General features: G+C 46.1%; 1 protein-coding gene across 5 annotated transcripts; it reads left to right on the top strand.

The window, feature by feature from the left end:
* Nucleotides 1-594: 594 nt before the first annotated feature.
* Nucleotides 595-25,800, top strand: sh3glb2a (SH3-domain GRB2-like endophilin B2a). Of its 5 annotated transcripts, none has more exons than XM_018731677.2 (13): nucleotides 595-878; nucleotides 9,448-9,589; nucleotides 12,415-12,543; nucleotides 14,338-14,471; nucleotides 14,562-14,654; nucleotides 15,210-15,281; nucleotides 17,208-17,270; nucleotides 19,920-19,943; nucleotides 21,257-21,346; nucleotides 22,151-22,251; nucleotides 22,630-22,644; nucleotides 22,767-22,944; nucleotides 23,859-25,800. In XM_018731677.2, the coding sequence occupies exons 1-13, from the start codon at nucleotides 627-629 to the stop codon at nucleotides 23,964-23,966; spliced, it is 1,401 nt and encodes a 466-aa protein (XP_018587193.1). In that variant the 5' UTR covers nucleotides 595-626; the 3' UTR covers nucleotides 23,967-25,800. The 5 variants fall into 5 exon arrangements, with proteins under 5 accessions (XP_018587193.1, XP_018587195.1, XP_018587194.1 ...); XM_018731681.2 differs by lacking the exon at nucleotides 595-878 and adding an exon at nucleotides 1,063-1,195; XM_018731679.2 differs by lacking the exon at nucleotides 15,210-15,281.
* Nucleotides 25,801-27,093: the final 1,293 nt, after the last annotated feature.

Genomic DNA, 27,093 nt, shown 5'->3' with positions numbered 1-27,093 from the left:
ACTTGTCCAGTGAGATACTTTAATTTACAAGCAGAAAATATCAATATTTAATCTTCAGTCACAGCGTTTCATACCTCCTTGGCCTTACACATCCCACTGCAAGCTAAACAGCAAGTTTAGCTCATTTCATCAATTTTAAAGATACTCTGCACGGGCTACATGACCGCAGGGCCAAACTAGTGCACAGCTGGGAAAGTGGCGGTTAGAGCTGCTGCCTTTGCACCTGAAGGGTATTGGTTCCAATCCCACCCACCCAGCAGCTGACAGCTGTGTAGTAAGTAGTACTACCTTAACAGCTACACTAAAATTACCCAACCAGCTGTAAAAATGGGTGAATAATTCCAAATTGCTCATCATTATGAGTCCCTCTAGAGAAAAGCGTCAGCGAAAAGAAAAATGCAACTAACGTCGGAAACAAAGCTAATATGCTGCTTCTCTCCCATTACCAGGGCCAAACATACAGTAGAGAGGGCGTTCGATACACTCCCCTTTAAATCCAGGTTGATTAATCAAGTTCGAAAGGCCCCCGCATCCTTTACACACAATTAATACATTTCGGAACAACTCCCCTTTAAACGCAGACTGATTAAGCAACATCGAACGCACTACTCCCCTTTAAACCAAGGATGATTAATCGACCTCCGAAAGACGGCGCGGGTTGTGCACTTTACGTAGCCCCGCTGGAAGCGCCCGTGTCACTGACGGTCAGCTGGCGGAGGCGCTCGGCACCCGAAGTACTCGAAGTACTCGAAGCACCCGAGCGACCCGAGCAGCACGCCGATGCCGCGGGGATCCAGCCCGGACTTGCTGCCAGGATGGATTTCAGCGTGAAGAAGCTCGCCTCGGACGCCGGAGTGTTTTTCACCCGCGCCGTGCAGGTAGGTCCGTAGGACGGACGGACGGACGGACAGACAGACGCGGGGGCGGTCGCCGCTCCGGAGCCGCGCAGCAGGACGCGGCGGAGTCGTGACGACGGTGATGACTTCTGTGAATCATGAGTGATGAGTGATGATGAATGGGGGCGGTGCTGCGAGGGCCCCACGTACAGAGTTAGTTCGGTAACCGACTATGTGAGCGAGCGAGTGAGCAGCAGCTCTTAGTCTTTTCTGTTACTCTGTATCCGCACTTCTTCACTGATCGTCTTCTTGTTGTGACAGGAAACATTGTAGCCGCGTCGCGTCCTTCGCTCAGTCGAGTGAGTCTTCGCCGCTATTTTCCAACTTGTTTCTTTATAATCACTCAAACTATATCGTTTATCTTGTCATCCACACACTGACTCAGTGAACTGCAAGCGAGCAAGATGGTGGTGTGTGTGTGTGTGTGTGTGTGTGTGTGTGTGTGTGTGTGTGTGTGGCGTTACTCGAGCTCTGTTGACATACATTCCACTGCACTGGGGAAAAAAAAAACCTCCAAGCTGGTTTTTATTTGCCCTTAAGGCTTTTACAGGAGACGTTAAGCGCTTAATATCATCATCATCATGTATATCAGATATGTCATGATCAGTGGAAAATTTCCGCGCGTGTTTTCCTCGCAAACGTGTCTTATGCGCGTTCATATAATAATATGTTTCTGAAGGTGCGACGGTGACTGAAGTCGGATGGAATTTGATGGATGGAACGATATTTAAAACAGTTCGCGCAAAGACAGACGGCGAAATTCCTTCGTTTTTCAGCGCACATAATCATGATCAGGTTTTTCCTGAAACGCTCGACTGACTGACGGACGATCGCAGCCCTTTCAGGGACTGGAAAACATGTCCATGTGGTTTTCTTGCGTTTCGGTCTTTAAGACATTATTTACATTTATTTATTCAGTAGACACTTTTCTCCAAAGCCACTTCCAATGAACTCTATGTAGTGTTATGAGTCCACACACCTTAGTCATCGCAGTGACTTGCACTGCTAGATACTCCTTCCACTGGGTCACTCATCCATGCGTCAGTGAAACACACACACACTTTGGGTGAACCTGAACAATGTGACTTTGGACTGTGAGAGGCAACCAGAGCACCCGGAGAACATGCAAACTCCACACAGACTGAGCAGGGATCGAACCCACATTCTCTCACGCCACCCAGGTGCCGTGAGACGGCAGCGCTGCTCGCTGTGCCACCGTGCCGGTTCCGTTCCTGGTTCGGAGTCCTTGACCCCTGGTAACCTTGTGTCAGACTCTCCTGAGGTTTTGCAAAGACAGTTTGCGGTGATCTTTGTCTTTCTGACTTTACATGAGCTCAGTCCTATGGACACAGCTTTACCCTGGTTCTGGATGTACTCTGATTTTTGTCACTGTAGTGAAGTGACGTTGCTACAGTTGATGTACACTGTCACAAGGCCCTCCAGCGGCTGACGGAAAACTTGATCTGCTGTTTTACACGAGGACATGCGCAACGAGGACATCGCCATTCAGTGTTGTCTGTTCATGGGGGACACACAGAAATTCTGTATGGCCCTTTATGAAAGGTGCTAATTGACAGACCCTGCTCGCTGCGATTGGACCCGCCCGCAGCACACCTGTCCTTAGGCCATGCGCTCTGTGACTGGCTCTCCATCACCGTGGCCCTAAGAGATAAGATGAAATGACTGAGTTGGTGAGCGAGAAAAATCTGGAGAAGCCCTTTGCCTTCTGTGATGCGATCTGTAACTGGACCCAGGAACTGCCCCGAGGCATCAGATCAACCGCTGCGGTAAAAACTGGGGAAAAGAACTGAACGGGTGGCGATAGCTTGAAAATGGAAACAAAGCGTAATGAAAAGTCGGGATGTTTCCGGAAAGAGCCGGGCAGACGGGTTCAATGTGCCTGACTTGCGTGTGACTTTCCATTGTAGCACCGTGAAAATCGTCATTTAATTAAACTGGACTGCAGTTTCCTATTGATCCTAATTCCCCCCCCCCCCCCCCCCCCCCCCCCCCCCTTTTTTTTTTTTAAAAATTGCACAAAAGGCTTACATGAAAACCAGCAGACTCATGATGCCTTTCGATCACAGTGTGGGTTAAAAACGTGAGAAACGATCGCCAATATGCCTGCACCATTTGATCCAGGACCTCCTTGAGATCCTACTCTACGGCAGCTGTGCCAAACTCCCGAAAATGGAGCGTTTCTCTTTCCCGTGTGGATTTTCGACAAGCCGGATCAATGACGGCGGTGCCTTGTCGCTCCAGTCCAGCTGCCTGAGAATTTTACGCACAATGCACAATGGAGCCGTTTCCACCGGGCAGGCGGGCGGGATAGTGTGGGAGTTCAGTGTCGCACATCCCGTACATGTCAAGCAACTATTTGCGTGTTGTAATTTTTCTTCCCCCCCCAGGATTTCTACATGAATTCAACTCATGAAGTATGGGCACCCTTCATGAAAGCATAAAGCAAGTCATATTTTGGGCTCAACCATGTGGAAAAGCTATATAATTTTGTTTTACCACAGTCATTTTTTTTAAGCAGGAAATGTTTTGAGAACATCCCCCCCCTTCCTTGCTGTAAAGCATGTTTCATAATTATTAACCTCTATCGTTAATACTTGGTGAAGCCCATCTGGAGAGGATAGCAGCGCTCTTCCTGTTGCTGTGAAGGTTGAGGCACGCCTTGCGGAGGGGTCTCGGGCAACACTTCCATGCAAGCTGTTTCCAGATCGTGTGTGTGTGTGTGTGTGTGTGTGTGTGTGAGTGTGAGAGAGTGACCCTCTCTGATTCACACTGCTGGCTTTGGACAGGGTTCAAGTGCGGAAACTGAGACGGCCATTGCAAAACTGTGTTTTGTGTTGTATTTATTATTCTATATTAGTATTAGGCACAGTGGTGCAGCGGGTTTGACCGGGTCCTGCTCTCCGGTGGGTCTGGGGTTTGAGTCCCGCTTGGGGTGCCTTGCGACGGACTGGCGTCCCATCCTGGATGTGTCCCCTCGCCCTCCAGCCTTGCGCTGCCGGGTTTGGCTCCGGTTCACCGTGACCCTGCTTAGAGAGAGAGAGAGAGAGAACACTCTCAAAAAATGTGACAAAGTCCCGTTATACAACATATTCATACACACGGTTTACATCCTTATGGGTCATATAATACAGTATAAGGGGGTTTTAGAGTCACGACAAAGTCGACTTGCGACTGGGTCATTGGAATAGAGCCTCGTCATAAATAAAGGCCCATCTGTGTTTAATATTCTGCTCACGTGTTTTGTTGCGGCAGCTGGAGGCCACTGTAGCCCCCGGTGATGGAGAGGGAAGAGAAGTAATGGAAGGGGGGGCACTGTACACTGCAGTTCTGTGTTCATCTGTGTGCCCTGCTCTCTCAGTAGGGGGCTTTCCTGCTCTGTCCGTCCGTATCCTTGCTGGGTTGGAGCCCTCGGTCTCTCGGCCCGAGGTCATTGTGAAATGACGTCTTTCCCAGGGCTGCAGGTGAGATGTTGCCAAATGGAAAGGAAAACAAACATGTGCTGTCAGTCCAACCCTGTCAGCAAACTTGACCTGTGCCTTTTTTGTAGCTTCTTGTTTTTTTTTTTTAGTTGGTTTCCCAGAAGTTAAATGATGAATAATTTGGCAATGTCGCACTAGTCCCGTGATGCTGCGCTGTTTCTAAGTTGACTCCGACAAAAAGTGGAAGAATTCTTCTTATACATGTTCAGCGGTAAGGGAACTACTCGCAGGTTGAGGACCAGTAGGGTGGGGGATGTACAGTAATACCCAGAAGCTCCCTGGTGTTTGGAGAAGGATCACTTCCCTTCCTGTGCCCGGTCCAGTCTTGGCAGGACATGTGGGAAGAGATTGCTGGCAGACGCTGTTTGTTTTCAGACCTCGGTTGTCATTCCGTTGCCCACATGGTGCTTCTGCAGATGACTTTGTGATGAAACTGGGCCAGGTGGCTGGTGCAGGGTGTCAGAAACCACTCGGGTGCTGTGTTGGGACCTACGGGGAGAAACGGAACCGTTTCTGAACATAGATTTGTCCGGTGAAGGTGAAGCAGTAGGATTTTCCTCGATGGACCTGCGGACACCATGTAGAGCAGAACTAGGAATGGTTAAAGTGAAGTCGGAATCGGTGGAGTTGAGAGGCCTGGGCTTTGATCTCATCGGTTGTCTCCATAATGTTCAAGCTGAGTGCTTTCAGTCCTCGGGTAATAAAATTACCACGCCTCTAACAACATTACTGTGTTTCTGCTGCTCGTGAACCCAAGGGACACTGCTGTTCTTCACAGTGTGCTTGATGGCTTCTTTCTTGTCCTGCCACTTTAGGGGTGGTTTTGAGAGAACCTGACCAGCTTCCAAAATGCTGAGTAAGAGTGACTCTACAAGCAGCCAGTTACGGCAGAGACCTCAACAAGTTCCCCGTAAGACTCGGGTTGGCCCACGTTCACCTCCATCGTGGAGATGAGTCTTAAAGGGCACATATTGTAATCGCTGTCTTAAGTGGACTTTATGACCATATCTATTGTGAGGCTGAGACTGAGACTTCAACACGTCTTCTCCGAGTGACTTGGCTTGTGCACGTCTCCGTTGCACTCGCAACATGGTGGCGCGGTGGGTAACGCGGGTTCGAGTCCAGCATGTGCAATTTGTATCTTCTCCAGATGTTTGCAGTCCTAAGACGCGTAGAAGGACGGAACGTTCAACCACTCCTTTACCATGAAAACCATGCGAGTGGCTGTCCTATGTGGTTGTCATCACCTTGACGACCATTATCCTACCTTTTCTCCGTTGTTGATGAGGCAGAGACTCCAGCTGACTTTTGCCCGCCTCCATCATGCTTTCCATCGATGGAACACCTGCTCTTTAATTACCGGTGTCCTTTTGCACGTGCACTTCAAGGTGTCTGTATCCCTTTCCCGAAAAGCACAGCCTTGCTAGCGCTATTACCCCAAGGAGGCACACTTTCACAGCTACAGTGTGGTACCACAGACACCAACAAGTGCTTGGCAGCACTTCATAAATCATTCTGGACAAAAGTGGCAGTACACATGTACGGAACACATGAAGATCCCCCTGTGGAGCGCAACTCATTACCATGTATGGAACATCATGCACATTCACACCTGGTTACCATTACAGCTTAACGCAGACACCTAGTTTATTTTAGTAAACTCCTAGTTGCCATGACTCCTCTGTTTAAGCATCTGACAGCGAGAAGGGAGCGAGTCGGAGAAGGATCAGACACCAAGACCCTCCAGATTTCCTTCTCAACCTCTCCTCATCCAGCCAGGGAGTTGATAAAGGATAAAGACCATTGAATCCAGACACCTGGGGGTCTGGTTAGTCTCCGAAGCCCACTCAAGGGTACTGTAGCTGGATACATGTGGGATCTCTGGTCACAGGAACAGATCCTTAACCACTACAGTTCAGGCAGCCTGTAGGATCTAAAATACAGAATGCTGGGATGTTGTCATGTTCAGGTTTTCTGCAGGTGGTTATGGAGACTACTTTGAGCATTTAACCATCCCTGTACACCTAGTAACGTGGTTGTTATGAGAAGCTGCGATTATGTTTAGGTGCCAGTTAATTACATGGGTGCTGTGCAGGACCTGCCATCATGTGTTATTTAGGAACTGCAGAGCAGTGATTGAATGTGTGTTGGAGGGGTGGAGCCACGGAAAGTGTACGGTACATATTTATCGGAGGGCGAGTGCTCCGGTGGAGAAGATCGCCGTCAGTTTTGGCGTTTCTTCCTGCAGAACTGTTGCCATCCATCGCTTAATGAAGCGAAAAGAATAAAGGGCCTGTTAATTTTAATTATGAATTTAATTGGGCGTATCATCTTAGACTTGTTTTTCATCATGCATGAATGAATGTGTGTGTGTGTGTGTGTGTGTGTGTGTGGGGAAGGTATAAAGTATGGTAAATTGGAAAAACTGGAAGAGGAGCTCTCTGCAGGTATATTATTTTAATGGATCTTTACAAGTTTCACACTGATCTACATGTCACTGGTCTACTAATTATTGCATTAGATGGATGCTGTTTTTGAGTTGCCATGGTAACCATGGAGCAGTGGTTACCCCCTGGGGTTGGAACCAAGAGGGCCTGGTTTGAAACCTATGCATTCACTCTTGGGGGCAACAGGTGGCATTGTGGTTTGAGCCCTCACTTTGCACTTGGGAAACAAGTTGGGTTCAAATCCCTACTCCTGCTGTGGGAATCATGGTCAAAGTACTTACTCTGAACTGATGGAGTAAAAATGTCCCAGCTGTGCCACAGGGGCAGATATGTGACTTAGTATGCAAACCTATTGCTGGAAGTTGCCGTGGACGAAGAGGATGTTTAAATAATGATTACTAATCATCTTCCGTTTACTTGTTTTTCAGAATGATGTAACTGAGGGCAGGAAGTTCTCTCTCTCTCTCTCTCTCTCTCTCTCTCTCTCTCTCTCTCTCTCTCTCTCTCTCTCTCTCTCTCCAGAAATACGTTGGTGTGACGGATTTTTGTGTGCACTTTTTTGGACTATTCTTCCTGCTGATGCTGTTGACCAACGTTAAAACAACTGCGGCGATCGATGCTGTTTGCCCAGAATTCAGATCGATGATTTTGTCCTGAGATCTGGATGTAACTGTGTAATACAATTATGTAATAATAATTATACGATTATATCTGGAGGCAGTTGGAGCAGAAGCTTGTTTTTGTGACATGCAAATGAAAGTCACATTCTCGATGTCTCTTGTACTGACCCGTGTCACGATGCTGGGCTGATGGACCGTTGCTACATTCTGTGTGTCGTGAATGTGGTTCCCTTTAGCACGTGGAAAGTGCCCTCCCGTGGGTGAGCTGCACAGAAACTTTTTGGGTGCGAAAAAGATCTGCTCCATTGACCCCACATGCTAGACTTTCCTTTAGCTGAATCGTGTACCAAAGGTTGTCGTTTTTCACCTTGACTTGCCGTGAGAGCTCGGTAAGGGCTCATATTTAACCGTGTTGGTTGCATTACATTTACATTTATTTGTTTATCAGACACTTTTTTTCTCCAAAGCAACTTCCAACGAACTCTATGTAGTGTTATGAGCTCACACACCTTATTCACTGTGGTGATTTACACTGCTAGATGCACTACTTACACTGGGTCACTCATCCATACATCAGTGGAACACACACTCTCTCTCTGTCACTCACACACTACGGGGGAACCTGAACAGCATGTCTTTGGAGTGTGGGAGGAAACCAGAGCACCCAGAGGAAACCCATGCAGGCACGGGGAGAGCATGAAAACTCTAAACAGACTGAGTGGGGGTCGAACCCATTTCCTCTCCCACCACCCAGGTGCTGTGAGACAGCAGCGCTACTCGCTGTGCCACCGTGCACAGTGCTGCAACGTGTTCTCTATTCTCCATGTGATGAACGTAGATGTTCTATCTGGAACTGTTGTGAACACAGTATGGCTGCAGCCTTGCGGTAACGAAGACCTGTAGGATTTCCATCTCCTTTGTTTACCCTTCGGACCTGAAACCCGACACGGACGGCTACCGTTGCTGCACGTTTTGACGCAGGTGGATACCGTTGAAATGGGGAAACGGGAGCTCGCTGCACGCATGCCTCAAGGTGTCTGCTTTCTGTGTGTTTCTTGTGCAAAATAACTGCTGTTCTTCACCTTGTTTGGTAAACAGCATCCAAGGACTGACTCTCCTTGAGCTGGTCAGCATTTTCCACCTATAAGGACCATTTTGTATATTTATTTTACGGCGTTACATCCATCACACTAGCTTTGCATCTATGTTCCATTATATAAAAAAAATCCCTTGATTTAATAAATTAATCCATTCCTGAAAAGAGTCCAGATACCAAAATATCAGATTCTGAAAACCTGTTTCATATTATTTTAAAAATAAGGCATTCCCAGCCTGTCTGGGGAAAAAAAACCTCAAAACAATTTACCCAAATATCATTGAAACACTGTAAAATGCTGTAATTGGTAATTAGGAGCTGCTGATTACCTAATTATCAGTCACTTGATGATGAGATTACTGGATATATTTTTAAGTGGTATGTTTAAGAAACAAATTTTCTTATTCTCAATAGATGGCTACAAACTTTCAGTAATTATGGTTAAGTGCAAAAAGCAATTTACAGTACATTTTACAGTTTATTTTAATCAACTGTTCTCACTGAGTAGAGGGGGAAAAAAAAAACAGTTAGGGGTGAATTGTGGAGGAGGGACGAGGCTTGGCAGTCATTCTTGCACTGCCGCTGCACAAAAGTGTGGAAACGAAGTGAACGTCAGACAGGAAAGCAATGGGAAGCAGCTGATGATGTTACTCTAGTGCCAACTACATGACTGCATTGGAGTCAGAAGATCTGAAAGCTGTCTTGATGTCAGTGAGCCTTGCTGTTAGTTATTGTGTTCAGTTGATGTACTGTGACGTTTGACTCCTTCAGGGCATGAGAATTTCAGTAACCTGGAGAAAGTGTTCATGTGGCACATAACAAAATTTAGCCCCACTTTCCGTATCTTGTTTCGTTTGGTCAAAGTTCAATGTTTTACCGTCACTGTAGTTCACGGAGGAGAAGTTGGGACAGGCAGAGAAGACGGAGTTGGATGCCCACTTCGAGAACCTCCTCGCTCGCGCCGACACCACGAAGAACTGGACGGAGAAGATCTTCCGACAGACCGAAGTCCTTCTGCAGCCCAATCCGAGTGAGCACCCTATTTTACCTTCTGTACCACCCGCTCACTTGAGGTTCACCTTCGTAACCCCCTACAATCTTTGGGCCTGGATACAGAATCCCGGTCTCTGCTGGTCCCACTTCATATGCTGTGAGGGTCTTATCCCACCTGCTTTCTGATGGGTAATGTCAGTCATCAGTAATCTTATTCTACAGCAGCTCTACATTCATACCAGTCTTTCCTTTCACTTTCAGTCTTCAATGTCTTGTCGTCTTCAGCAGTGCAAACCGGATTTAATTCCCCCCCCCCCCCCCCCCCCCCCCCCCCCCCGGGTAGGAATCGATCTCATTGCCTGTCAATGAGGTCTTACGTCGTACAGGTCCGCAACCCCTTATCCAGAACCCTTGGGACCAGGTTGTGTTTCAGAATTCAGACTTTAGAAAGATAATACAGCGTTTATACCGTGTCTTACTGTATGTTACGCAACACCTGCAGTGGGTTCTGCCGCAGCAGTCCGTCATGAAACCTATTAATATTTCTGCAGCAAAGCGTATGAATTGAATTATTTACAACACTTTACATTTGTAATTCCTATCAAGTTAGTTCCTGTTAAAAGTGGCTAATAAGTGAAAAAGGGAGTTTGCTATTCATTAATATATACTATACTTTATAGTTATTGTGCTATTCGTTATCATTCTCCATTAGTATTAACATGAGTAATGTGTGAAATTAGTGAAAAATATAATAAAGCCCTATTATACAGTGTAATAATCATGCAGGTTTATTGTTTATGAATCATTATGATTAATGTAATACTGTAAAAAGAGGGCTTTCGACTTACGGCAAAGTCAGTGCAATGGCACCCTCTCATAAGGGGGGGGGCACTGGTATTTTAGTTCTTCTTTAAGCTGTATTTTACCTTTGTTGCAGTGGGTCAGTTGGGCATTAAATCGGTTGCAAACACTTGCTGCTATGAAATTCACAGCCTTGTGCAGCTAAGGAGGACCTTCCTCCAACACTGCAGTGGAAGCGCTACGCTCTGTGGAATACCAGATGCGATTGCAGTACGACGATGGGGGGTACTGATGCGGGAGGGGGTCAGCAGAAAGGAAACGTGTTCCAGGATGGCCATTTGCGATTCGCCTTAATGTGACTGTATCTGCTGATTTACTCTTTGGCTTATTAATTTATTACCTTTTTGTTGATCCTTGTTTTTCTCGTACATGTGACATCAGGAAAAAAGCCCCAGTACAGACAGTCCCCGGGTTACAAACGTTTGACTTGCATACAACCCCTAGTTACAAACCCCCTCCCCGTAAAGCCCATTATATTAAAAATTTGCATTAAATACAATGGTTTGTAATAACGAGCAGGCGCTACTTTGCGACGCACATGACAACATTGTGCGTCTACAGCGGTTTATCAGCTCATGAGCCCAAGGGAGGACAAAGACTTCCTCCTTTTCAGTCAGACCATGTTGCTGTTAAGTGTCTCATGTTACTGTATTTGGCTTTAATTTTTTTGCTTTTACCCTCATTACCATGGCACCAAAGTGTAAATGTGATGCATCAAAGAAAAGGAAAAAGATCATGATTGAAACTAAAATGGAAATTATAAAGTGATTGGAAAAAAATTAAATGCCAACAAACACTGGGGAAGCAACATTTAAATTTTTTTCTATCTACACATACTTATTGTATTATTATTATTATTATTATTATTATTATTATTATTATTATTATTATTATTACTACTGTATTATTGTATTAAAGATGTTTTAGTGTATCCGAAAGTGTTTCTTTAACGTTTTCTATGCATAGAAAGATATACTATATACCAAGACAAACCTTTGACTGATGTTGGACACAAACTGTTCTGATTTATGTGCAAATCCAATTTAACAGACTTAGGAACGAAAGTTGTTTGTAATCTGGGGACTGGCTTTCTCATTTCCTTGGTGTGGACAAAGTAATTTCCCCCTTAACTTGAATCAGTTTAGCTCACTAATTACCTCCTTAACTAATCACAACCGGTTCGGCCCCAGCTGTGTCCAATACAATTTTCAGCCCCTTAGAAAATTGACATTTTATTTCCATGACAATTTTGTTGCGTTCCGGAACGCCCGGACACCCATCTCGAAGTTACTAGAAAGTGCTGCACAATGACACCTGTGATAAATTGTAACCGTTTGACCCTGAGCCCTCGCTCTATCTATGTGGACTTATTTGCTTTTTGTCGGTGTTTTGTCTCTTTGTATGATGATTTGACCCTGGGTTGTGCATAAAGTCAATTAAAACCCCTTAGCAGTGACAATCCAACTGGCAAAGTAAACAGTTGCGGAGGTTCGTAATGCTGCACTCAAAAGACCCGATTTAAAGGTTCTGAATCCCAACGGTCTGCAGACGTTATAAAACCCTTTCTGAAGCTGAATGTGGCTCATTTTATTGCTCGTATTCTAGTTTACACCTTTGACGGTGATGTCAGGTCGAGAATGCGCAAGGGAGCACGTTGGCCGACCGGGGAAAAGGTGCGAGACGGCAGAGGTGCGACTCGGCAACCTTTACCGACAGCCTGTAGCGGCTGCAATCGGCTTCGCTCGGACGGACGTTGGTGTGCGAATAGTAACGAGAGGCCCTTTTGTCTCCTTTGTCCCCGAAAGGCTTTCGTCCGGCACCGCTCCGTTCGAGAATGTAAATCCCCGCGTGTGGACTGACTGTGACCTTTTATTTCCTGTTTCCATAGAGACTGGTGTCCGGTACAGGCCAGCACGGGGTCCCTTTAGAAGCCAGCTGGCAGCAGTTGCCTAGCTGTGTCTGTGTGTCTGTGGCTGTAAGCCAACCTGCTCTTGCCACCAGGTGCCCGGATCGAGGAGTTCCTCTACGAGAAGCTCGACAGGAAGATCCCATCACGCGCCACCAATGGAGAGCTACTGGGACAGTACATGCTCGAGGCGGCCACAGACTTTGGACCCGGAACGCCGTACGGTGAGCGACGGGCGGATTGGAGTCCGTCTCCAAAACGTGTTGGTTTCGGCAGAGGGTGCGGAGTCGGGTCATTCGGTCGTGGAGGAAATCCTCTTTCGGCGAGGTGCAATACTGTGACTTTTGGTAAAGAAACGCAACTGAACGTCTAGGAGCGAATCGCTGATCGGAGGTCTGTAACCCCACCCCCGGTGCCACAAAGCCCTGCCCTCTGGTGACCGTTGTCTCAACTGGCTGAGCAGTTGCCAGATAAACTATTCAACCTTTGGGGGTGGTGGCTCAGCGGGTTTGACCGGGGCCTGCTCTGTGGTGAGTCTGGGGTTCGAGTCCCGCTTGGGGTGCCTTGCGGTGGGCCGGTGGCCCATCCTGGGTGCGTCCCCTCCCCTCCCCTCCCTCCTCAGCCTTGTGCCCTGTGTTGCCGGGCTAGGCTCCGGCTCGCCACGACCCCGCTCGGGACAAGCGGTTGTAGACCTATGTATATGGCAGGGTGAATATTCTTACTGCGTTAATTCTGGGTAAGCACCTTGGATCTAATAACAGGAGTGGAGTTGAAACCCATGACCTTCTGACTACATGCAGATGGCTGTAACTGCTCCGCTGTCTTCTTGGCAAAGAAACCCTTCAGAAGTGCACGCCGCATGTGGAGTGTCGCAGGGAATCCCCTCCCGTCGACCTCTTTCACGTTTATCTTTGATTTGGTTCTTGCTTCCTGTTCCACTTCACTGCATCCACCAAACTGACGTACGCAGTTGAACTTCTTTTTCCCCTCGCAAAGATGAAAATGAAGACCCGTGGCCTTAATTAGAGTAACGTGTGTGGGAGGGTTAGTGTTTCCAACTGCAAATGAGGGACATTCGGGGAAGGAATGTACAGTGTTTTGCTGCGCTGTACTCGGCGATACTCGGTCATCCGTCAGCGATGCTCCGGAAATACAGTAACTGATGAGGGCGCTTCCTCGTTCGCTGCTGTGATCACTTGACGCTGTTGTCTGACCCTTCGCCTCATTCCTGCTCCCAGAGTCATGTGCAGCTGTGCTGCTTGGACAGCTGTCGAATTCATCTCCCCCCTCAACTTTCTACACATTTCAAGGGTTTTTTAAACTGAAATTCCCATTTATCTGTGTGTGTGTGTGTGTGTGTGTGTGTGTGTGTGTGTGTGTGTGTGTGTGTCTTTATTGGACAATTTCAAGTTCTTATTTCCTGCTCCATTGCGGTGGAATGAGCTCCCTCTGTCCCTCAGGGCTACTGAATCCCTTTCCAATATCAAGCGAGAGCCTCCCCCCTGCCTGCCTTTCATCAAAATCCCTCCCTTTACATCCACTTCCTTTTTCGCAAAGCCAGAACCTTGTCCTCACCCTCTTGATCACTGTAATGTTTAGAAGGTTTTTAAAGTAATTCTATTAAGTTTTATACTGCATTTTTTAGCTATATAATGCATTACTTTTAAATTCATTCATTAGGCAGATGCTTTTCTCCTGTGATGCACAATAATTCATTCTAATTAAATGACATTTATGTCTGTGACGAATACGCTACAATCACTTGGCCACCTTTACAGCAGATCAGTGCAACACACACATATACAAACGACAATTTTGAGTCACCACTTCACCTGAAACACATGACCTTGGACTGTGGGAAGAAACCAGAGCACCTGCAAGAAATACATGTTTGAGGGATGGTGTTGCGTCTAGATGATGTCCTGACCGGCTCCCTTTCATTCATCCCCCGCGCTCTCACTTTCTCCTCCAGCCTTGGTTTTTGACCCGCTCGTGTCCATCATGTCTGCTTCCCACAGGAAGTACCCTGATAAAGGTGGGCGAATGCCAGAGACGACTGGGCGGGGCCGAGCGCGAGTTCATGCAGACGGCTTCGGTCGCCTTCCTCGGTCCGCTGCGCAACTTCCTGGAAGGCGACTGGAGGACCATCTCTGTGAGTTGTGTAGACCCCTGGCCTTGGGATCGAACTCCTGTGTCTCCCCTGCTTTCCATCCAATTTGCACACTCCTCTGTCCCGGAACAGAAAGAGCGCCGCCTGCTGGAGAACCGCCGGCTGGATCTGGATGCCTGCAAGACTCGCTTGAAAAAGGCAAAGGCAGCAGAAGCCAAAGCTGCGGTGAGCCAGAGTCGTCGTCCTCCTCTTCCTCTCCCGAATGGTACTTTGAGTCCTGATACCTGCCTCCTTGAAGCACCATGTGTCCCATTTGGCTGTGATGGGGCTGTATTAGAGGGCTGCTATGGATTCTGGGAGATCACGATAAGAAGGAAGGTGAGATTGAGAAAAGCTGTACGATTTAAAATATGAGAAATTATTTTTGATTCCTTGGTTTGGGTTCGGAGTAGATGCTTTCCGTCTAGGAGAGATGATTGACTGATGGGGAAGGGCATCATGAGTGGAGCATCCTGTGGAGTCGCAGGTATTGGTTTAACCGGTTGCCTCAGAGGGTATGAGAGAGTAGAAGTGTGGTGAAATGAAACGACGGACAGTTTACCCTGTTAATGGTCAGTGTCCAGCATAGACGACCTATTCACCGCAGCCCCCCACTTCCCCAAAGGAGGTTCACTAACACGTTTCTCTGTTGTGACTTGCGCAGTGTGAGGGAGAAGTGAGTATTGGCACGTCTGTTTCCTTTCTTGTGTTCACATTTTCATTCTGCTTTATTATTTTCAGTGCTTGCCTTTGATTGGTTATGAAATCATACTCTACTCATTCTGCGCCTCTTCTCTGGCAAGTGCCCCTCTGGTAAGAAGCAAGGAGTGGGGGGAGAAAATATTTAACAACAAATGTTTTGGGGCTTGAATTTGTAAGTTTATTGTTGCCATTGAAGATGATCATTGGAGAACATCTTGGAATTCCAGGGAACCTGGAGAAACCCTCAGGCTCCCATGGGTTCCAAAGGGGCTCTTACATAGGTGGTTGGCACCCAAAGACATGATGTCGTCATGTCTTTCCTGCATCCATTTATGATGTTTGACTCCTCCCTCTCACCTCCCCAGAGGAGCCCATGTGGGGTTTGCAGATGTTTCCTGTAGTTGATGCTTCGAGCATCAGAATCTGTGACGTGTCTCACGTTTGCTCCGTTGCAACGTGGTTCCGTCAAGGTGATGTTCCAACGTGCTGCATCCCACACCGAGGAGCAACCGTTCGCTCTTCGGCGTTCTCGCTCATTTTTCTCCTTCTGTGTGAGGTTTTAAGGTCAGGTTTGGTCCCTTCCTCTGCTAATCTAGAGGGAGCAGCAGTACCAGATGGAGGCACGACAGGAGCTGATGGCGGTGGGTTCGAGCAGCTGGTACCCACAGGTGCTCGTCTACTCTCAGTGGAGGTGCAGGACCGCAGACCACCTTGCGGGGGTCGCTCCCCTTTGTGTGAAGCACAGTTCAACCTGACCTTAATACCCTCAATGCAAACGACTGTGTGAAGACCCACAAATGCAGTGATTGTATCTTCATTTCGGTGTGTGATTTACCCAGCTTACCTCAAAGCAGTGACGATAGAGCCCTCATGTCACAGAGCACTGAAGTATTGATTTATTTCAGATGGACATGAGGGGGTAGATGATCAGCTGCCGTGTAAAACAAGAGCAGGTCAGAATAGGCTTGGGGGGATGGGGTCGAGCGAAACGGGTTAGTGTTAGTGCTTCGGCCCCTGCCTCGATGCCCGTTGTGCTGCTTTGAGGAAGCCCACAGTATGCTGGGTGATTATTTATGCATGCATCCTCCTCCGAGTGGTTTTCTTTGCCTGCCTGGTGAGAGTGGAGCTGTCTTGAGATGGAACATCTCCAGATGTCAGGGAGTGCCCACACAACCATGCCTTCAGTACATCCCACCATGTTGGGATCCACACCGGACCTGAGCCCTGAGCTGTTGCTTTTGTCATCTGTATGGGATGCCTGTCAGTGTGTAAGCTTATAAAATGCAAATAAAGAAGAGTCCTGCTATGATTATTGACTCCACGTGAGAAAAGGGACAAACTGAAAGCCAACGTCTGGTAATGGTGAGGGATGGATGCACAAGTTCTTCATGGTAGTTTCAGATGTGACATGAGAGGAGGAGTCCTTCTCCAGCCACCCAATCAGCAAGTCTGTGTGTTGCTGGATATCTCAGTTCTGGCTGTGATTGGTCAAAATCCTGAGCGTGGCCAATCAGTGGTGTTTATCTCAACTCTGGCTGTGATTGGCCACATTCAGGATTTTGACCAACCAGTGCCCTAAACACTAGTTTACCATGACTCTGTGCTCTTAGTGAAATTTTACCCCGTGGAGTGTTTATTCTACAGAAAAGACCTGCTTTATACAGCGGGACTGAAATTTTTCACAGATTTGGTCAGGTTGGAGGCTGGTGACATTGTGTTGCCATTTCTTGGCTTCTCGGACACTGTGAAGCACATGACCTCTTGATGTGATTTACTCACTCAGCGTTGCTTACAGCCAGCACTCCCATTCACCGAGTAAATGAGTTGAATAAAACTCCCATGATGCATCACTCCCTCATTGACCTGTTGACAACAGTATATGTGGGGAAAAAGTCACAAGGTGCTGGCTGCCCAATTTTTCCCCCCCTTTCCGAGTTACTGTTGTGTTGCGTGTCCCATTGTTATTTGACCCTTTTCTCTGTGGATGTGCTCTGATGCCTTTTTTTGTAATTAAACTCTGTTCTTCCCCCTCTGTAGGCTACGCCTGATTTTCAGGAGACTAGACCCCGTAATTATGTTCTGTCTGCCAGCGCTGCCGCGGTAAGGAGCCCATGTCGTACGCCCAAACGGCAACGATTTTTCTTTCTCTCGCTCTGTCTACCCCCCAGCTTTCCCGCGGTAATCCAATCACACAACGCTTACAGAGCTGGACTTCTTCGAGTTCGCACCTTTAATCTTTGAAACCCTTCCACCAAATGCTGCTAGCAGGCCGAGTTATCTATGAAGGTCACCGATGGCGTTTTGTTTGGGGTTTTGGGCAGAATCATTTCCTTAAAACTGGGTGATATAACAAGCATGAAAGTGCCCCCCCGGGGCACCTTGTTGCATTGCTTTTTCCTCTATGATGATCACATCACCCCACCCTTCAACCTCTGCCTAAAAGAAGCAGCAGCAGCAGCTTTGTCCCCATCACTCAGTGAAGTGGAATTTGGGTGGGAAAGTTCACTGGAATTCCTTCCACTTTATCCCCTCTGCTTATTTATATTACGAATGTTAACATAAGGTCACTTCAGTAGCCAGCTGCTTTCTCACATGCAAAGAATTTCACATGTTGACACGTTGGAAACTCCTTCACAAACATTTAATACAGAGCTTTAAAGAACAAGAGGTCTTAGTTTGGGCCAAGTCACAGCCGATGATCGTCTCCGCTGGGGGGCTCGTACTGATGCAGTTTCAGCATCATTAGCATCAAGCCCTCACCGTCAGAAAATGGGAATGACGGAGGAAACCAGGTCTGTTTTCTTCACCGCTGGTTCCAGGAATAGCAGCAAGCTTGCTGAGCTGTTCCTTGTGATACTTTGCTGGTACTGGAGATTCCACTAAAGAATGTTGTTCATCAGTCTCTACACAGTACAGGCAGTCCCCGAGTTACGAACGTCCGACTTGCGTACAACCCGTAGTTACGAACCACTCCCTATAAAGCCTCCTATATTAAAAATTCGAGTTACGTACAATGTTTTGTAATAACAATCGGCGCTACTTTGCGACGCACATCAAAACATTGCGCCTCTACAGCGGTTCGTTGGCTCGTGATCCCGAGGTAGGACAGACTTCGTTCTTTTCAGTTGGACCACATTGCTGTTAAGTGTCTCGTGTTGCTGTATTTGGCTTTTTTTTAAAAATTTTTTTAAAAACTTCCTAACCATGGCACCAAAGTGTAAATGTGATGCATCTAAGCAAAGGAAAACGATCACAACTGAAACTAAAGTGAAAACAGTAAAGCGATTGGGGGGAAAAAGGTGAAAAGCCAGCGAACACTGGAAAAGCGTTTGGCTACAGTCGCTCAACTATTGGGACAATTTTAAAGGACAAAGCAAAAATAATGGAGCATGTAAAAGGCTCTGTCCCGAATGCAATATACAATTATCCGACTTGCGTACAAATTCAATTTAAAGACCGTCTTAGGAACGGAAGTCGTTCGTAATCCGGGGACTGCCTGTAAAGGGCTCGTATTCAATAAAGCGGCACCGTTAAATTGTGCACGATGGTATGAACTGGCCTCTGCTGAGTAGGTTGCTTTCGGTGATGGTGCAAGGAATCGGCCGTGCGTTGATCTGTTAGCCCACCCAGGAACGGGGTCATGCTGCTGTTGAGCTGACCCCTGGGGGACCATGAGGTTATCTCTATCTTTATTTTTCCACCAGCTGCCCTTCCCTTCCTCTCCTTTCCTCTCCTTCTCCTCAACCAGAGTGTTTCACAAGTTCACTGCTCTGGACTCTTTTCTGTCCACTTTGCTTGTCTTTTTGCGGGTGTTTGTTTCAGTGTATTTTTGTCCCCTTTTTTGTTATTTAAAAGTTTGACTTTTGCAGAAGTGTCTTGGGTTTCCTCACAATCCGCAATGGCCTCCTTTGTAGATACTATAAGTTTATTCATCCCCTTGGTGGTTCCTGTGGCACAGTAAAGCCTGGCTATGCCTAGTCCACAAGAATTGTAACTGCACCTGGTAGCATTTGCTTAATGGAAAAACAAGCACCGAGTGCAGCCCATCAGCCAATAAAGGACCATGTCCCCACCTGGTGAGCCATGGATCCGGGTACCAAATGTGGCAGGACATGCCAGATTGAGGGAATTACCAGGCAGTTGTACAGTGGTAGGATTTGGGAGAGGTTTTAGTCCTCTTTTCTATGCAGGAATAAAGTAAAGAACAACATTTTAACAACCAAAGACTGAGCAGTGCAGAACTCAAGAGAGCAATACCAAAGTCCAAAGATACCAAGTTTGCCACCAGATCTCTCAGAACAAGTTATTCAAGCTGTTTTAGTTGGGGGGGGTTATGGTGGTGTTTGTTGGCTGCACCTAGTGCTTGTCATTCTTTTGATTGACTACCATGTACAGCTGCCAGTCTTGTGGATCAGGCATGGCTGAGCTTTAACCTTCAGTCTGCTTATAAAAGAATCAGTACCTGCCAAGATCAGCAGTTGGCATCACCTCCATTCCCCTGTGTTCCAGCGGATTTGGGTCCCAGCGATTTGCATGGTTAAGAGTTTCACTTTGAAACAAGCCTGTTATGTTGGCGAGTGTGTGTAATCTGATGAATTGTTAAATTGGTTGTGCTTAGCCGGCCCTGGGAGTGACTCTGTAGGAGAAGAAATGGGTGGTGGCTGCTGAGCTGTGTCATCTCTGACTCTGTTACTGTCTTTATGTGTGAATATGTCTTTCTCCTTATTTTCTTATCATGCGGCTTTTCAGCTCTGGAGTGAGGAGGTGGACAAAGTGAGTATTTCCAAGTCGCTGGCATCACGTTTTCCTCTCTGCTCCATGCTGGGATGACTGTTCTACTGCTTTCGTTGCATATTTCGATTTGTCTTCTGACCACAAAAAATAATGAACTCTGATTTTTGCATGACCACAGTAGGTTGTCAACATAGAATAAGCTTCGCTGCGGCTTTTTCGGTCTGACACCCTCTGCCTTTGCATGGCTAGTGTGAGCTGGGTTTCTTCTTCTGGGAATTTCTGAGAAGTAGTGATTAGATGTAAACTGTGCTTCTGACCATCAGTGTGTGGGGTTTTTTTTTTTTTTTTTTTTTTTTTTTTTTTTTTTTAAATTAAAAACCCATTTTTTTTGGACTCAGTGCTGCCCCTTCTGGTGTAGGGGAGGATGACACAAGTGTTTTTCCCCTCCTGGTACCCCACAATAAAGCAAGTTCAATTTCTAATTTAGTTCCTGTTTTTTGGTTAAAATAGAAATGACATTTTTGACAAACTGCAATGTACACTGGTTTCTTATCTTTGAAATGCAGCTGTTTCTGCAAGTCTGTTCATAACTTGTTTCGTTTAATTCCTCAGTTTTGCCCCTGGGTCAGCATAAATAAAAGCTAAATAATACATGGTCATTTTATTTATTTGATTGGCTAGATTCTGTTATAGCAGAAGGTTTAAAATTTAGCTTGTAATTTTAAGCTACATTAAAATTTAATATAAATAACTGAGCTGCTCCTTGGCTTTATCACCAATACTCAGGAACAGCATAAACCAGCTGAAAACATTGTGGAAATGAGTTAAAGAGCTTGTTTTGCTACAGGCAGACATTTTTAGAAAAAAAATATTAATTTTTAGGGGGGGAAAAACCCACCTTCCCAAATTATATCTTCAAAAACTTGTATCAAGAAGAATTTATGTATAAGTCAAGAATTTATATGCTGTTGCTCAGTATTTCATTACACTTTTTCAGGCAAAGGCAGCATTGAGTGTCCCACGTATTTTCATGCGCTGATGGAGGATCTAGAGCACAAGTGATTAAAGTTCCAACCTTCTGCTGTGAGATGCATGTGTCATACGCAAGAGTGTCAGTTGAGGAACATGTTGTTCTCCTAAAGCACAAACTGTTCCTATCAGCTGTCATCATCCCTGTAGGATTTGTTCTTTTCACTGTAGAAACAATATGCCAATCATCAGGCTTTTTCTTCTTTCCTGAAACTTGTATATATGTTTTATTTAATAAAAGAAAAAACAGTTGGTTACAATGTGGGTGTCCAACACGTGTCCAGGTGTGGACTCCACCCCCGTTTCTCGCTTGACCCCTACAGGCGGAGCAGGAGCTGCGTGTGGCCCAGACCGAGTTTGACCGCCAGGGAGAGGTTACACGGCTGCTGCTGGAGGGAATCGGCAGCACACACGTGAGTCACGTCTGCCTGCGTGTTAGTGTGCTGACGCACCCGCTATCGGCTCTGCAGTGTTGACAGTAGTGTGCGTTTCCCCCTGCGTTATGACAATATTTTCAATTGTTCTCTTATGTGAAGCCGGTCTTGAGAGCAAAATGTTCCTGGAGAAAATCCCATTGGGGCAGCTGTTGCACCCTAAAGAAAGGTCCATAAACTACAAGTGGTAAAGGTCCTTGAGTTACAACATAGACAACTTACAACCACCTGGAACTTATGACTTCTGTCCCTTTTTAACCTTATTTTCGAGTCCCAGCGTTTGACCTTAATGTCTAATGACTGTTAAATTTTGGAAAACTTTTTGATTCCTTCCAAGTTATTTATTATAGGTCTTATTTAAGAAAAGAGTTCTGCTAGTGGACAGTACATCTTGAAATGTAGTAAAAATAGTGCAGCATGCAAATGTAATACTGTCTTATTGTTCTCAAATTATGTTTATTATAATAATATTTTAACATGATTAGTGTGGGGAAAATTAGTGGAGAAAAAATAAAAAGCTCTATTATATGTTGTAACATTCATGTTATTTATGTATCTTTATGGTCTGTATAAGAGAGATTAAAATACTTATGAAGTCGACTTAGGATGAGGTTATCGAAATGGAGTCATGTCCCAAGTTGAGGGTCACCTCTAGTTCCACTGTAAAACTGTGCTCTGTGCAGCTGGCATTAGTTATGATTTAAATAAGAGGAGCAGAAACAATAAAAGGTGTTCAGTGGACTTTGACAAGCTTGCGGTGCATCTTCTTGTCTACCTGTACAGGTGAACCACCTGCGCTGCCTTCATGAGTTTGTGGAAGCCCAGGCCGTCTACTATGCCCAGTGCCACCAGTACATGGAGGACTTGCAGAAGGAGCTGGGAAGGTGAGGTGCCGGGGTTGGAGCTCTGCTTCTGATGGTCACGTTCAGTGGTGTAAATTCCAAACTACTGGCACGTGGATGCTGCGGTCTTTTAGTTGAGGGCACCAGGTTAGAGCTGTCCCCTTGCCATCAGAGGACCTGGGTTCAAATCGCTGCTCCAGCTGTAGTATTTCTGCAACGGCACAGTAAAAATTCCTCTCCTCTTTCAATGGATTGATAGGTCTGTACACTAAGATATTTGCAGTGAGCTAACGGTGTAATTCTGTTTGGAGGAAAGCATCTGATACATAATGGTCAGTGATAGTTTTACGCTGGTGGTGGTGTTCTACATGTTGACAATCTGATGTTCATAATTTTCCCTCCTCCCTCCTGTGCTCTCAGTTCTAATGGAGATGGGTAAGTACAGCTGTCTGCTGTTTGTGGCTTCAAAATTGTGTGCGATGAAACCGCAGTGTGTATTGATCAATGACACTCATCTATCCTGTCTGGTCTCTTCCCTTACCTCTCTTGTCCCCCAGATTCCAAAATATCTTTGCCGTTAACACCTCCTTTGGGTCCCCCTCGGCCGGCTCCCCAGGTGCCGACGCGCTGAGGGTGGAGGAGGTAAAACCACCACCAGCCGGGACGCGTAAAGCCAAGGTGCTGTACGACTACGACGCCGCGGACACCAGCGAGCTGTCCCTACTGGCCGATGAGGTACGGGCTGCGTGTGCTTCTGTGCGAGTTGGAGCAGGTGATGCCGAATATCAGTCTTGTAGATCTCCCTCTCCACGTCACGTTACTTAGATCAGGTCAAGCGATCACCCTGCCTTGTCCTATAATTCATTATAAAGCGCTGCTTCAAGGTACACAAAGTCCTTGTGTCCCTTAGTTTTACCACAAAAGTTATTTAATGAGAATCAATGTTTCTCATGTGACACAATAGGTGTGTAACGACCAATTCCATATGTTGCTTTAGAGGAAATCGTGTGTGTGTGTAGTAGAAACACCCAAGTAGTGCAGGTGTGAAAAGATGTGAAGCCCAAGTTGTACTGATTACACTTGGTAGGTAAGTAGTCAGGGGTGTAAATCATAAACGTATAAAATGAATAAATTTATACAAGAATAATGACCGTCCATAGAGGGGTTGCATACGTTCAAGCAGCACTATATATTAATGAAGATTGGTTTTGCGGCAAGAGCATCTGACGTTGGCCTCATGGGTTCCTCTGTTAAGGTGGCTTTCCGATTTTTCCGTTGAGCTATTGGTATATTTTTCTCAAGTTCATCTGAATTACAAATGTGAAACGCTTGACAAAATTTTAAATATTTTAAAGCATTTAACCTGAAGCTCAAGGCAAGTCTAGGAGCACTGGGTGGCGTACTGGTTAGAGGTGCTACCCTTTGTACTCGGAGGTTCCAGATTGGAATCCCACCTCCCTCTGTAATGCCTTTGATCGTGGTACTTTTACCTGAATTGCTCCAGTAAAAAAAAAAATTTCCTGCTGTAAAATTGGGGAAAAAATGTTTGTAAGGAGCCTCAGAGAAAATCATCAGCTAAAGAAGTGTTTAAATTGAATGTGTGTTTTGAGGTGCAACTCTTATATGCTGCTGTGTGCTTGTCTCTCCAGCTCATCACTGTGTACACTGTGCCGGGCATGGACCCCGACTGGCTCGTCGGGGAGAAGGGCAACCAGAAGGGCAAAGTGCCCGTCACGTACCTGGAGCTGCTGAGCTAACGAGGAGGCGCGGATTTTGTGTGTGTGTGTGTGTGTGTGTGTGTGTGTGTGTGTGTGTGTCCGTCCCGTCCCACCCCGGACTGACAGTCACACATGAGCACTAGCAATACATGGACTCAGGCACACAAACACTCGCGCACTCATACACTCACAGACAGACTGACAAAAGGCAAAGACCCCGAAAAACTGACAGTAGTTGCAAAAACGAACACCAATTATGACCAGGACACTCAAGGTGTTTACGTGGTCAAATGCTCTTTGGGTTTTCTGAGTTTTTATTATTATTGATGATGATTTTTTTTTTTTTTTTTTTTTCTTCTTTATTTAAATTCTTGATTTTTATCCCAGGATCAAGGTGTAACTCGAGGGCCCGTCAAGACCTGCCGATCTTGTCCAGGTCGGGATCACAGCTTCGTCTGCTTTGTCCGATATAGCGACGCTAACGTTCCCTTCTCGGCTTAGTGGCGGTGCCCATCAGCGCCACCTACATTCTAGGCTTCCAGTGCAGTCGCATGCCTCCAAATGTGCAGTGTGTGCTCGGCGCGCTCGATTAGCGTCGTCCGTCAGCCTCTCCTCACGCGTATTCTAATGACCTGCCGACTGGCGTCAGTTTGTTGCCTTAATTTACCAGGAGAGCTTTCTGGAACTAACCACCACCGAGCAGAGAGGATTTTTTTTTTTTTTTTTTTTTGGTGCGGACCTCCATTTTGGCTTTGGGCCACTTTGACGGCAAGAAGCCCTTAACCGTGTGGTCAAAGCCTGGTTCAGCTGAGCTTCTGCTGCTTTCCCTTCATTGTGTTTATCAATATTAACATACTCTGCAGACACTTTAAAATAAGTGCTTCTTGATCACACTGAGTATATTGTATATCGTAAAATATTAAAGCATCAAAATGGGTCTCCACACATGTAAGGAGTTTTTAATGGGTGGAGCTGCATAGTAAGTGATACACCTCAGGTTGAATATGGGTAAAAGAATGTAAAAGTTCATCTTTGGGGGAATTTTAAAATCCCAAACTTTTTTAAAAAATTTCTTTAAGGTGATTTTTAACATTCCAGGGCTGCACACAGTACTACTGAGTGGTAACGGCACATCCCACTGCTTACCGTGCATTGTGTTCTTGTTTCTTAACACAATTTTTGCCTAATAATCGGCAGTCACCGAAAAACCAGTGTTTCACTAGCAAAACGGATTCGACTTGCTCTATGTGGTGTGATTTTTATTTTTTTTTATTTTTATTTTTTTTTTGTGTTTGTGTCGTCTTAAACATGCGAAAGGTTATTCCCAACTGTAACAGACCATGTTGTGGGTGGGGTCTATCCAGGGATGTGCTGGTAACTATGGCTATGGACTGTGAAGGAAGCTGAGGCAGCAGGACGGATGCTTCATCCCTCTCCTGTCTACAGAGCAACTGGGGATTTTCTGAAGACTGACTGAATATCCAACTTGACCAAAACTTAAAAAAAGGGGGGGGGGGGAAGGTTGCCCGTTCTTTACTGTGAGTTATTTAAAGATCTTTTGCTATAAGAGATGAAGGCCTATGGTACAGTATCTGCAGGAGTTTGTGACTTGATGAATCCCAAAACTGGAGTGAAATTTTTTTTTTTTAAATTTATTCAATCTGCAGTTGATGTGTACCCTTTGAGTCTTTGTCCCTTGGGTTCCCATTACAGCAGCTGTGTCCCTGTCCTATGTATCCTTCTCTTGGGCCTCCTGCATTCTGCTTGGTCTTTCCATTCCCTTTCCTTCTTGGTTTTTACTGTATTTATTGCCTGTTGCAACACAATGTGTAATGCATTGATGAAAGTAGAACATAATAAAACATAACTACTAGATGAGTATTTAATCTGTCTTCTCTGATGGGGTGGGTTTAGTGGGGCTAGATGCTACCTTGGTGCAAGAGACCACTAAGCAGGCAGAGGTGGAGGAGGGTGGCTGTCCGGTTGCGGTGTAGTGAGTGATGAGGTGTTGTCAGCGGAGATTTGTTGTTTTGTGAACTCTAACCAGAGTGTTGAATCTGGTGCAGATGGCTGTAGGAAGCTAGTGGAGAGAGACGAGGAGAGGGGGAATACATGGGAACAGTTTGGCAGGTCAAACACCTCGTACGGCAGCGTTCTGCATCGGCTGGAGAGGTTCGATGGCAGAGTTTGCGAGATAAGAGTGGATCCTGCTAATGTATCTGCAAAATTAGGTTGTGGGTTCAATAGGTTGAAAGAATGACAGACTTGGATGAAACATTGCTGCTAGGATTGGGACGAGAAGACTGACCAGCTTGGAGGTGAAGGATCCGTTTTGGAGTTGTAGGTGGTGAACAGACATTCAAGCACAGATGTCCGAGAAGCAGGTGGGGATGCTTGAGGAAGCATCTGTAACTCTTGTGGGGGGAAAATAGAGGAAGAACTATGTATGGGTATGGGAAGTGAGCTCAGTGTTGAAGGAAGTGGATTAGATAGAATTTTACTTTCAACATTGCTTGACCACTCATCACACTTGAGTCAGAAAGAGAAATGGTTACCACATGATCTAGTACTGGCAGAGAGATCAAGGGTTGTGCCCAACTTCCTCCTTTTGGAAGTAGGTAGTGGCCCCTGGACATTTTATATATGTTTTTTCCTTCAAGGGATTTCAAGAGTAGCTCTTTGAGATGTGCACAACATGCATCTCCAGGCGGAAGCAGTGTGGAGATGGTTAAAAAAAGCTGTTAGCATTGGACTCAATGACACCTGGAGGTGGGGTGGGGAGTGGGACTGACATGGATGCTGGGTTTCAGTATGCAGAGGTGCAGCCTGCCTGACAAGCTGCTGGGGTTTAAACAGTAGAAGCTACAAAGATGAATGGAAACCAGGGACACATGAAGGTGTTATGAGAAACCACAGTCCTGGTTAATTTTAATATAGACAAAAAAAAAGGCATGATCTCCTATCCATCTGTTCATTATCAATAACCAATAGTCTTGTGCTGGGCTATGGTTTGAGGCAGGGGACTCACCCTGGATAGGATGCCATGCTCATTTACTCACACACAGATTAAGGGTAGTTTGGAGTCACCAATCCACCTGAAATGTCATTGGACTGGGAGGAAACCCACATGCAGAACATCTAAACTCCACATAGACTTGAGCTGGGT

This window comes from Scleropages formosus, chromosome 17, assembly GCF_900964775.1.
Source record: "Scleropages formosus chromosome 17, fSclFor1.1, whole genome shotgun sequence".
Classification (NCBI taxonomy): domain Eukaryota; kingdom Metazoa; phylum Chordata; class Actinopteri; order Osteoglossiformes; family Osteoglossidae; genus Scleropages; species Scleropages formosus.
Note: the sequence above shows the minus strand (reverse complement) of the source record. Positions and strands in the feature narration are given on the sequence as shown.

Coding starts and splice junctions, on each gene's coding strand:
- sh3glb2a (XM_018731677.2), top strand. CDS start 627: ATGATTAATCGACCTCCGAAAGACGGCGCGGGTTGTGCACTTTACGTA. Junction 9,590..12,414: donor CCTTCTGCAGCCCAATCCGA/GTGAGCACCCTA, acceptor TCTTGCCACCAG/GTGCCCGGATCGAGGAGTTC. Junction 22,945..23,858: donor TGTCCCTACTGGCCGATGAG/GTACGGGCTGCG, acceptor TTGTCTCTCCAG/CTCATCACTGTGTACACTGT.